The 13627-nt window shown below is 34.2% G+C and overlaps 1 protein-coding gene across 1 annotated transcript in view; it reads right to left on the bottom strand.

Moving 5' to 3' along the window:
* The window catches only part of UNC79 (unc-79 homolog, NALCN channel complex subunit), a 1772232-nt gene that overhangs the window by 515266 nt on the left and 1243339 nt on the right, over positions 1-13627 (bottom strand). The window contains exon 42 of the mRNA XM_044074575.1: positions 5267-5371. Coding sequence (XP_043930510.1) covers positions 5267-5371 — 105 coding nt within the window. The remainder of the gene's footprint in view (positions 1-5266; positions 5372-13627) is intronic.

Below are 13627 nucleotides of genomic sequence, written 5' to 3'. Positions count from 1 at the left end.
TCCTCAACTATTTCCTGGCTCTCCAGCTACCTGTCCAACTGGCAACAATCAGTAAAATGGCTCTTTCTCTCTTCCTATCCATCCAACTGAGTGTCCCTCAAGGATCTATCCTTGGACCTCTCCTCTTCAGCATCTTCATTAACCACCTCTTTACTTCCTGTCCTCTCTCTACTCTCATGCAATATGCTGCTGACCATCATCAATACTGTTGATACCATCTCTGACCTTCACACCCTCACTCACAATTCCTTCAATTTCATAGAAAAAATGGCTCACTAACAACCAACTTATTCTCAACTCCAAAAATACAAAACTTCTGCAATTTCTCCCCAAATATCTCTCCCACCAAAAATCTTCCTTCACTATCATCTCATCTAATGACACCATTATCAATGCAGAACCCCAAACAAAACTCCTTGGGGCCATCATTGATGACCAACTTAAATTTGACCTCCATGTCCACCACTGCATTAAAAAATACACCAAAAACTAGGACTACTCTACAGAAATAAAACATTCCTTACTAAAGATTCTAGAGTCTCACTTGCTCATGCCTATCTTCTCCCCAGCTTCCTCTATGGCTCACAAATATTAACTAACCTACAGACCACTCTATGAGCCAAATTTAAAAGTACCTATAACAAAATTGCATTATTTGCTGCTAATCAGTCCCCTAACTCATATCACCATCCTTCACTCTCTATGGCTTGAGTTCCCCCATCAACTTCAATTCTCACAACTCCCTATCATTCACTCTATTCTCTACAAACCTACTGCTTGTCCGAGCATCTCCTCTCTGGTCACTCTCTATACTCCAGCCAGAACTCTCAGGAGCTCTAATCTACAACACCTGGAAATGTTTAAGCCCAAAAAGAAATCAGCCAAACATATATAGCTACTTCGCTGCTCAAAACTGAAACAAGCTTCCCCTGACATCAGGAAAAATAACAACTACATATGAATTCAAAAGGGCCCTAAAACCATATCTACTTAATAATCCAACTTGTAACCGTAACTCCTATCCAATGTCTAACATCTCTGACATTTGATTACCTACTCTACACTGTTGCTGTTCATGTCAATTGCCATGTACTGTCTGATGCTGTCTCTTTGCCGAGCATCTTGCAAAAATCTCTATACTCTGTAAACTCCTTTTTAGCTGATTTGTTATTGATATTGCATAATCTGTAAATAGCTGACCCGCTGCTTCAAGAAACTGCTCTGTTACACAACCTGTTTCTAAATATCACAGACATTGCCTCTCCTTACTGCACTCTGATCATAAAGTGTACATAGGCTTACTACAGCTCATATTGAAACATGTATTTAGCCTTCTTACTCTTCTAGCATGCGTATATTGTGTTACTTACTGTATTTACTTTCATACATGTACTCTTTTATTATTGTTTGTTTGTTAGTAATTATTCATGCTGATGTGGATCTTTTCTCCCTGGGCCTGTACTGAAGAAGGGCTTTTGCTCAATTTGACACTCCCAGTCAACAAATGTCAAATAAATAAATAAATAAATATAAGCAAAATAGGAGGATAACTGTCAAACAAGTGAAACTGTTAATGTAGATAGACAACATTAGATGTATAAAGTAAAAGAATATTCTGAAAATGTAAGTATACAAGAACATCTTACAAAATTCAAACTACTGGCACTGAAGGATTAATTTAAAAGAAATAAATTATCTGTTTGGAGAATGCTCAAAATAACTTTATGTCAGTAAGGTAGAAATGACAGATGGGGAGTAGAGAAGGTTTATAGAAAAAGACACACACAAATTCTTCATCAGAGTTTGAAAAACTGGAATTCTGGTGGCAGACAAAAGAAGGCTGTTTATAGCTATAAACACAGATCTTTGTAATAATGAAACCTTTGAAGGGCATGCAAAATGCTGCAGATTCTAAAAGGGCCAATACACTTGTAAGCACACCTGCCCAGAACTTAGAAGGATGTTCAGATTACCACATCATATTTTTTGACCAACTCAGTTTTTTTTCTTGCAAATCTTTGAGGATTGAAGTTACAAAATAAGGACAGGCATTTGAGTTTCAGACTTCATATCCTTTTGAAAAATTCATGTCAATGTAAAACTTGTTACTGAAGCAACTTAAGTTTTTACGAGCAATACTTGAAATCTGCCCCTGATTTTTTGACTTTGTCTTCTGTAATTTTTGACTTTGTCCAGAATTCTATCACTAAGAGGTTGAGAGGTTTGCTTTTATGGCTCATGCCTTAAACACTTATACCTAGCAACTTCTTGCAAGTACGGTTCTGAATCAGCATGAGTACTTAAGTTTCTGATGGAGGATAGGACGGTCTCCCATATTTTAGGTCAAAGATCAGAGAACCTGTAGTTACTGCAGTGGTATTTGGTCATTGGAAGTCTAAAGCCAGAGCGAATTTTAGATTGTGAGCAGAGATTGTAGGTTCATTCTTTTATTGGAATCTTGCAGCTATGTATGAGAATAAATTTAGTTCTAGCACCTTGAATAGGAGAGAAGTCAGAAGGTTGTCATATTTCTGCTGGACAGATAACCATTTTGTTTTATGTAGACATGAGCAATGAAGTTCAGTCTGACAAGCAAGAATGATGAAGCTACAAATTGTTTTAGAGTAGTATGTACTGATGTCATGTTGTTTTTTAAGGAAAGGCAATGTTCTCAAGCCTATGTTCTGATTCTGGTTGCAAAATTAATTTTGCAATAGGATCATAGGATTTTACTTGGCTAAGTTCACTTGTGGGCCATTTTAAGCCTAACACATTTCACTTTCAATGGTGAAAATCAAACACTGTGCCTCGTGTATGTGAGGTAAACACCTTAACCACTATGCCAATCCTCAACCCATAGGTTCTCTAGCATCTATAGATAGAAAATGTGATATTTTCCAAGCCTCAAGCAGGAGTCTTAGAGCTACTCTGTTCAATATGATCTAGTGGAAGAGAAGAATTTGGTCTGGCCATGGGCCAAGATTCTTGAAAAACACTGCAGTTTCAAGAGGCAACCAATTATGAGCAAGTATTAGCCACTCTGACAGTACAAGAACTAATTTATAGGAGGTCCAAAGAGCAAAGTTTTAATTTTGGAACTATTGAAGATGATCTTCCTGGAATGCATCAGTTAGTGAATAGGAAAAAAGGTCTTAAAGTTGTGATTCTATAGCTGAATGCGAAAGCCTGCCTTACAAATTGCCATGTTATTTGCATATAATATAATGGGGAGATGAGGCTCTTCAGTTGTATGTTCATTAATATATAAAGACAGTAGAATGCATAGGCCTGATCTGTCAAGTTTGGCATTGACTGGGGACATTGGAAACTGAGGAGGGACTATAATGCCATTTGACATTCATCAGTAAAGTGGGACTAGGTGATCTGTAATCATATACACAAACATGCACCCTACAACATGCTTGAGGGATAGATTTATTATTAAGTGCTCCCCCATCTCAGGAAAAATCTTCCATTATGTTTAAAACAGAGTCATACCATTGTTTCCTTTAAGGCAAATCCTAACAACTGGAAGGATGCCTGTAAATTTATCCTAGGCCTAACTTCGTTTGCCCTTCTGGCAACAGGATGTGAACTATTTGGGTGGGTAATGACAAAGTTATTATAGTTCATTATCTGACTCTTCCTTGTAAACTCTCTGTATTTATAGATAAGAACCACAAACTGATTAGTGCTGTGGCTTGCCCGGTAACTATTGCTAAGTTCTAGATACAATCTGCTGTAGGTAGGATTTGGCAGGTACTGTTATCTTTAATAAGTGATATTTTTATGGATGGTAGGTTACCTTTAGATGTGAACACTTGCTGATATTCACTCAGTAGTCCTTACAGAGTTTGGCAGCTGTGGGTAGGTCGGGGGTCCTACTTCTGTGAATACTCAGACAGATACTGTTTAAAGAAGGAAATTTCCATATGATTTAAATCAATGTGATGTAAATTTGCATATCTTAACTATGGCATAATGATGGTATAATGACATTTTTGTTCTCAGTGTACCCCAGGATACCATCTGAAAAGTTATTTTCATCAGACAGACAAAAACACCACAATATCACAGCTAAGGAATATGTGATATCTGTTATACATAACTGTGGCATGATAATTCTGGATTACACACTTATCCCTGGACTTAATATTTTACAATGCAATCTGTTTAGTAACATATTTATTCTCAGATTTTAACAAGTATTACCTTTAACTTTATATTAACTAAATATATATATATATTTTGAGTTTTTATCACAGCTAAGCAAAATATGATTGTTGTTATATACAACTGTGGCATGACAATTCTTAGATTATATGCTTATCCCTGTACATAATATTTTCCAATGCAATCTGCTCAGTGGCATATTTAATCTCAGATCTTAGGAGGTATTATCTTTATATATTTAGTCAATATAAACTTATAGTTTGAATTTTCATGTCGTGATTACTGATTTATGGCCCATAGATGCTTGTGCATAGTGCATGAATATTTTTGTTTCTGAACATACATAAGTATTGGCATAATAGGTCTGGTGTCTTTTTTTTCTCCTCATTATATTATAGTCAGCATCACCTGTAACACACAAGACAATTTTTCTTTGGGGTTTGTGTACTGGTTACATCTATACCTTTGTATGTGTCAACATTTATGTTACACATTATATCATCATTTACCAAACACATGGCTTTATGGGAATCACCTCACTTATAGTACACATACAGGTCAGACGTATGCTTGTTCCCTATATGACAGTTTACAAAACCAGTCATTTATTTGCATACATTAATATAAAAGTGCAGAACTGGCAAATATGCATTCTCATCCAGTGTTGTTTTTGTATTATCTCATTAGGCAGATACATGTAGTCTTTTCCTTTCAATGCCAGGCTGGGACCATTCGAAGAGGTGGGTATCAATTAAAAAATAACCATTTGTCAGTCATTTAGCCAAAGAACAACATCTCTTTGAGATTAATAGTTACATGAAACAGTGAGGTTTGCCATTTGCCAGCTACGTTTATCACAAAAATATCAGTAACGCAGCTTTTAGTAACAAAAGAAGCTTCATTTTTACATTTATTTACTATGCACATTAAAAATAAACATTTGTCATTTTCTGAAATTTCTTTAAGTATAAACATTTAATTTGTACTTTAAATCAGTGATCAACAATATTGTTTATGCCGTTACCAAAGAAACATCTTAATTAGCAATGTTCCACCAAGTGCCACTAATGCAAATGCTTAAAATGCACTGTACCTGTACTAATAGTAAGAGGTTTGTATCTGGTATTGCAGACTTAAACTTCAAGGCTTGTAGCAGCTCTAAGACAACACATCGAGACAGGTAAAACTTATCTCTTTCCTGCAAATGAGAATACAATGCTTACATGAGGTTTTACGTTAACAGACTGTAAAATATGAAATATAGCAGTTCATGCCTCCGTTAAGAAATCATGTTTTGCTTCTTTCTAATGTTTTTTCACATACCTATGCATATCAATGAGAACTATTTAACAAGTATTAAAAAAAACATAAAGGCTTGCTTGGCTAAAATATTTTTAAGAGAATTGCAACAGCAGAACTGCAATGAGTAAAATTTAAATCAGGAAAACTGCAAGATGGATATAATTTAGGCATTAATTACTTTAAAGTATATGAATCTGAAAAAGGAAAAAACAAAAAAGGTTATCATTCAGAAAGATGCCAGGGTTTTAAGGGAAAAACATAGAGCTTTGGACAGTAATACCTTGCACTTTCTGATATGTTATGGTCTCCTGAATGCACACTGAAATTGATATTTTACATCTTGATGTCCACTCTTTCTGACTCCAGAAATGCTGTTTCTTGAACAGACTGCACTCCTATCTATTTTTCCCAATACTTTAATTTAATTTTTCATACCTTTTTTCATACAGTAATCCGAATAGTGCACTTTGCTAATGCATCTCTCTCACGTGTCGTGACATAGTTAGGTAGGGGTATGAATCCTGCAAATGGCAAGTGGGTGGGGGGGTTAGTAGTGTGTGTAAGGGGGTTGGGAGGATGGCCTAATGGTTAAGGTGTTTGCCTTACAAACACAAGGTGCAGGGTTTGAGTCTCACAAGGGATAATTGGCTAGGCTTAAAATGGCTCGCAAGGGCAGTTAGCTTAGTACTAACCTATGAAACTAAAAAAAACCTATGAACCTTTTTCCATTCAACAGATAAACTGATCAATAGTGATTGATCAGATAAAAAAGAAAAATAAACAGTTACAAACAACAGAATAACAATAACATCAACTATATACAACATGTTGAATGCCTATTACTCTTTTCAGTCAAAAATTAATACAAAATACAGTTGTGAAGTCTTTCCTAATATTGCTTATAATAAGATTGCCTATTAGACTTAGATACTAATAATTTCTGTACTGATAAATATTTACTGCCAGTTGTTTAAATCCATCCAATATTATTATTTTTTGTCAAGCCAGTTTTGAGTGATATAATGTTTAACCATTGAAAAATTGTAATTAGTACATGTAAATCAAATTGTGATAAATCAGGAATGGATATATGTAGTAATGCAAATTCCCAAGATAGAATAGATTTCTCATATCCCATTTTTCCAGCTGGACTTTAAGGAACTTTAAGAAAACACCAAAGTTTATAAGAAAATTTGCAACTCCTAAAAATATTAAGTATGTCTACTTTTTGATGATTACATATTGAACAGCTAGGGGATGATGTAGTGAAGAATGTGTTAATTCTAACATAAGTCATGTTGGCATTATTCAATATCATTAGTTGAGTATAGTCAATTTTTTAAAGGGTAATAATTTTAATGATGATTATATGAAATTGAAGGGTGTAATTTATTCCAGTATTTAGAATAAATGATAGAATTTTGATATTTAATAGAAGCAATTAATTTATATATATTTGATATTTTCTTTTTGGAAGTAAATGCTGACCATAACATTTTGCATAAATCTACATTATGCTCATTAATTTCTGTATTGTCTAAGAGTTTATAAACAAGTACTTTAATTTGTCTTAATATGATAAAATAACTTATAGGGAGGCTAAGAGCAATTCTCATTTCATCATTTGGAGATTTTGTTTTTATAACTGTGGAAGTCAAGGATGACTTCCTTGTATGATTATAGGTTTGTCTATTGTGAATAAAACCAGATTGGTAAGAAGAGATTATTTTTGGAAGTATACTTTTCAGTCTGTTTGTAATACAGATACATACATTTTAATATCTATATTTATAATGGAGATCAGCATATAGTTTAAAGGATTTTTAGTATCAGATTTGCCCTTAGGAATGAATATTGTTTAAGATGTATTTAATTATAAATCTTTAATACTTTTCCTTTATGTAGTTCTATAAGTACATTAGTAATTTTGAAAGTTTTATAAAATTCAGCAATAATGCCATCAGGTCCAAGTGAATTTCCTCCGTTAAGGCTGTTGACGGTTTGTAGAATTTCTTGTTGTGAAGGAAGACAGTTCTGTTGATCTCGATCAATTTTTGGAAAAGATAAGGTACTTAAAATGATCTCTTTCCTGAGGGTCATAGAAGAGATTATGTTCTCCATATATCTGAGAGTATAGCTATGTAAATATTTGTAAAATCTCTTCTCTGGTGTATAAGACGTATCCTGATATGAAATTTCAGTTATCAAGGGAGAATTTTTATTTACATTTATAATCTTTTCAAGAAATTTGGAAGGAGTTTGGGCCCATTCCAAATATTTACCCAAGGTTTTTCCTTCGTAGAGTGTTTTTGTGATGCATGAAGTAAGTACAATTCTTTCTGTAGTTTGGTTAATTTGTTATGTTAACTGAGAGTTATGTTTTATATGTAGTTCTTGTTCTATTTTATAAATCTTGTTTTTTATTAAATTCTCTTTTGATTTATTACATTTTCTGTAGAAAGATCTTTTACTCATAAATAGTCCTCTAATTTGAGTTTTGATAGCAGCCTTTTGAATGTCAAGAGGAATTTAAGAATAAGAGAAGTTATTCAGGAAATTTTCAAAATATGAAATAATTTCTGTCTTAATATTTTCTTTCTGGCATTGGTTAAGATTCAAGGACCAGTTATAATTGTTAGTCCTTAGTTTATAAGTATTAGACCAGTTTATATTAAGAGAAGTTCTTCAGTGATCAGAGAAAAACCTGGTTCTACTTGATATGTAATATCGGCAATCCAGTGTTTGACTTTCAAAACAGTTTCAGTAGTAATATACAGCCGTATATTACATCTCTCTCATCTAGAAATAAACAGAGAATGTAAAGAGTGTTAGAATTATAGTTGATAAAGTTAGACCCTATTTCAAATAATTCTAAGCCAAAAATATGTATTCCACAACAGTGAAATATATAGTATAGAAAGGACACTCTACACATAACATGACAGGACCTTGACTTGTACCGGTCATAGTTTTCAAATACTATAAAGTCATTATAAATCTAGAACAGGTAGAAATAACCAGTACTAAACCAACTTGGGAAACCATAACAGTCCCTCAGTGAGGAGAAAAATTAAAAATATTTCAAAAGGTCTTTTTAGCCTCTTTTATTGAAGAAATTGAGTATGTATCTCTTTCATGTTGTAAGATTAGCAAGGATGGATATTTCATCTGAAATTTAGTTTTTCTGCCTATTAGAAAAGTGCAATATGGAGCCAGCTTTTGACTATCCTGTTTTATCTGTATATGGAGGTCATGTGAAAAAGTAATTCTACTGCCGTTCCAGTTAATTACTTTTTTTCTTTTTGGCAGCTAGAAGAATCCTGCTTACATCTTGGTAGTTTAGAAGTTTAACATAAATTTGTACAGGTTGGTCAAAAATGGATGATTTTCTGCTTGCTTGATGCACCCTTTCTATGATAATCTGATCAGCTTCTGCCTGATTTTCTAGTAAATGACCAAAGAATTTGTGTAAATTTACAATTAATTTTGGTTGATCATACAACTCAGGAACTCCATGCACCACAATGCTATTTCAACTGCTTCTGGCTTCCAAATCTAATAAATTTTCATTAATATTTTGAATAGATTTAAGATTAGAGTTTAAATCTTTTTGTAGTTGCTTAATTTTTACTTCATTTCCATAACTTTTGCTTTTATAGCTTCAGGTCCATTAGAAATATGATTTATCATATTGTCAAGTATTAAAATCTGATCAAAAAGTTGTATGGCTGATTGAAGAGGCTGTAATACCATTCTTAACTCTTCTAAAATAGGAGGTTGCTCTGTTTTTACTTTATTAACTGTTTTTTTTTTTATCCTCTTGCTGTTTAGTTTTTCTTGCCATTTTTGAGATAATTCCTTTTTCGGGTAAGAAAAACATTGACAATTTTACTTTGGTTGTTTGAAGGTCCATATGTTCATTTTAATTTCCCATTTTGCCTTATTTAAGATGTATTTTCCACTGATACAATTTTATGTAGTCCAATATTCAACCCTAGCTTATTTCAAAACTTTTTTTTATTACTTTATGCTAGTTTTTCCCCCTGCAGTACAAAATGTTCAAAGTTTGTATAATTCATTTTTACTTCATTTCCATAACGTTTGCTTGTATAGCTTCAGGTCTGTTTTTGCCTTATATATATTTTTTGCCTTTTCTCCAACACAGTCTGGAAAATAGTGGAGCACATGTGCATCTTTTGCCTTAATGTTGCTATATTTTCCAAATTCAGCTCTGGCTTATTTCAAAACCTCCATTTTTTATTTTATGTTTTCCTTATTGCTAATCCATTCCCCTTACAGTGTAGACTATATGAATCTTGCATATCTCAGCCCCTGAGTTAGATCCCTCTTTTCAAACAAGGCCCAGCACTTTATTTTTATTTATTTATTTTTTGTAATATAATAAGTAGTGTTTAATACCACTTCAGAACCATCAAATAGAAGACTTTCCTTATCTATGGCTTGTTTTGACAATTATTAATTTTCTTCCCTTTCTATTTTCTTTTATATATTTTGATAGTCACAATTCACATGTGGACTTACAGTCAAAATGAAGCTCTCCCCGCAGGCCAGTTAACGGTGCCAGTCCAAAGGAAAACAAAGGGAAGAAAAGAAGATTCCTGTTGTCGCTGCAGCCTTCTCAAATCAAAATTATCCTTTAAACATTGTTCCAAAGACTCTTCTTGGCTTATATATATATATCCTTTCTTCTTTTCTCCCACTCAGTTCTGCGAATAGTGGAATACGTGGACATCTGCAACCATCAAGTCAAACTATCTTCCTAGGTCAGTTCACAGAACATTTTTACAATTTTGTATATGGCTCATAGAAGAACAATGTTATATATTAAATTTTTACTTTTAAAAGACTGCAATTGTGTACTAGGTGGGTTAAAAGCATCACGGTTATATAGGAGCTTAGCTAGCACTGAGTCTACAGGTCAGTCACCATCTTGCCTCTCCATCACTCCTAGCTAATCTTTTGAAGACAGTGCAATGTTTCTTCATTCTGCCTTATTTTTTTCTAACCCATCCATTTATATACTTATCCTTTTCTTTATCCATGGATTGTTTCTTCTCTAAATATGTCTCCAGAGTCCCACTTTAATCTTAAAAAGTTTCTATAACTTAATATCCCTGCCTTTCTGTAATTCCACACGGTTTTATTTGGTTGACTGTTATCTTCTCTCAAGGTAAACTAGACCAGTGCATGGACACTAACGGCAAGGGAACTAGGATTGTTTGTAAATGGGGAAGGGGAGTTTAAGAAGCAATCTAAGGGTTTTGGAAAGTTAGGGTTATGCAGGCAGTGGTGGGTAGGTTTAGGAAATAATCAGGAGATTAAGGTTAGAGAGGTGAGGAGATTTTAGGTTTAGGGAGAGATCAGAAGCTATTGGAAAGTTAGGGTTAGGGAGGGAGAGCAGTATTTTGGGCTTAGGAAGCAACCAGGAAATTAGTGCTAGGGAGGGGTGCTTAAGTTTATTGAGTGCTTGGAAGGTATTGGAAGGTTACTGTTAGGAACGAGAGGGGGATTTTAGCTTTAGGAAGCAAATGGGAGATTACACTTAGGGAGGGGAAGGGGTATTTTAGGTTTGGAGACTGACTGGAAGTTTAGTTTTAAGGACTGGATGGAAGTTTTTATGATTAAGGTCAGTGTTCTTGGAGGGATACCAGTTAGGGGAAGTTACGACACTTGCCAACAAAAGACAGTGGCAGGAGAGAAATTTGTCATGAGCTAATAGTATGTGAGCCCTTGTAGTCGACACCTCTCACATTTAGAGCTCCAACCTTCTCATTCTTGCTAAGTATAAGGCCTGTAATTTGGGTTCCTATCAGTCAGTCAAACTTCTGCAAGTTCGAACCTCATATGGTAGGGACCATAAGTTCAAATTTGCAGAGGTTGGAGCTTTTCAACGGACATCTCCATAAGGGGAGGTTTCTGTTTGTTAAATGTGGTGCGATCTCGCAGTTGGTATATTTAAGTAGTATGGGGTGTCGGGGGCTCAGTCCCCCATGTGGGGGGTGGAGGAGGGCTTGCCCCTGCTTACAACAGTTTATTTTGTTTTCTTTTCTTTTTTTGTTTTTTTATCCGTAGTCGAAGTTTTTTAACTTCAAACAGGATGGTTCGAGCATTCCATGTTCGAAGTTATTAAACTTTGACTATGTGATATAGACCCCTGTAATTTTACCCTTCCATGTACCTTCTGGTATGAGCTCAATGAATTCCTGTTGGTCTAACACTTATACTTTTTGATGATTATGTAAAACACTAGATTTTGCATAACTACTGGTTCACATTATCAAGGTATGTCATTATACAAAATCTAGAGTTCTCTGTAATCAATGGTTTCTTCTACTGCCCAACACTGCTGTCTGAACAATACTTATTCCCAACTCTGTAGTTAAAGAGGTGACTTAATTTCAGCATTTTTTAACATGGATTGCAGCAGATCATTTTGTTTGTTCGATTTTAAGGGGAAGGCTGCTGGTCTCCAGTATCCTTTTTTAAATAAGGAGAGTGGTGAATTAAGGGGTTTGGTGACCCCCTTAAAACCTAAATTAACCAAAACCCACTAGAATTTGTCATTCTCTTATAGTAGCAATAGCTGTCAAACTATGCTACAGCTGTAACATTCTGATAGCTATGCTAATCCACCAGCAAGATCCAGTGTTCTATATCAAAGCCCATTTTTCATTCTTTTTTTCCAGTTTAGATGACCAGTCTTCATCCAGGGCATTCAATCCTACCACAAGTGCAACTTTCTTTTTCCAAAATTATTCTTTTATTCATTCATCACCTTCTCCTTCAGTACCATGTGGTTATGATATTCTATGTACACTGCAACAAAATCCTCTTTATGGAACCAAAGTATCAATGAAAAACAAAAGACCAATATATATTAGAAATGTAGTTAAGCACATTTGTTTACTTCTTCAGAACTGAGAACACATGAGAATCAAACTCCTTTTATTACAAAATCCACTATCCCATGACGTTGAAATGGTCCAATAAAATGTAAATGTTAATACATGTATCTGAAGGGTTGGCAGTTTAAAAAATGTCAGTATGTAAAAAATATCAACTTATGAAGTGAAGTCATCACATAAACACACAGACATTGAAATGTTTAAATGCTGCTTGTACAAACCATATTTTGGACCACTATACATTGTGAAATACATTTATTAATAAAATAATTCATTTCCAGTGGCTTATTTCCATTAAATCTAATCTTCCACCAAACATCTAAAACTTTCAGTTGATTTTCAAGCTCCCCCCCACTTCCACCCTTGATCAATGTGTAGACTGCCAAATATAAAGAACATAAATCCCTTAATGCTGTCACATTTTTCTGAGTGTTTATAGAGAACATTGTTTCTTCTGACAGACTAAGAACATTTCCTATTTGCATGATTTTTTCATAAAATGCGATATCACTTGATATATTTAAAACTTTAAGATTATACACAGATGTGTCCATTAATTCCACATTTACTGTCTCTCATGATGGAGACGAAGTGATTAATTTTTTAAAGATTTAAGTTGCGCCTTTGGGTTTTGGAGGACAAGAAAGTAATTTCATGATGTCAGATTTACCCATTGAATCATAAATTGTTAAGATTATTACAAGTGGGGATTAAAAGCACAGGGCTTACTCAAACAGATCTTATTTAAACCCAAGTTACTCATTAAACAGCTTAGATTCAGGTTTTGCATAAACAATTTAAGAGCTACAATTTTTGAGGGGGTGTGCCACTCCTCATGTTGGAATAAATGAGAAATATTTTTCTAAAACTCTGTATTCAATCTCTGTAAATGTATAACTACTTAAATTGCTTGCATTATAATAAGATGGGACCTTGTCTGATTTATAGATTACTAGTTACTGTTCCTGTTTCCTCTGTCCTGGTAACCTCCTTGTGCTCTGCTGGTGTGCTAACATTTTGGCTGGAGGTTAAAATGAAGCTTGTTCTAATACTTTCAGACAAATTTTCTGTATATACTTTGCAGTGCTTATATTCACTTTATTTGTTGTTATTATACATATATAATGACCAGATCTCACACTGTTTCCCCTGTAGTCTAACTGCTAACATTTGATGGCCTTCAATGTTTCAATCCTGCTCCATTCCTCTGTCCTCAAGACAGACGG

This window comes from Protopterus annectens, chromosome 6.part0 (genome assembly GCF_019279795.1).
Source record: "Protopterus annectens isolate FY-2018-M chromosome 6.part0, PAN1.0, whole genome shotgun sequence".
NCBI lineage: Eukaryota > Metazoa > Chordata > Ceratodontiformes > Protopteridae > Protopterus > Protopterus annectens.
The sequence above is the reverse complement of the archived record's forward strand: the minus strand, read 5'-3'. Positions and strand labels throughout refer to the sequence as shown.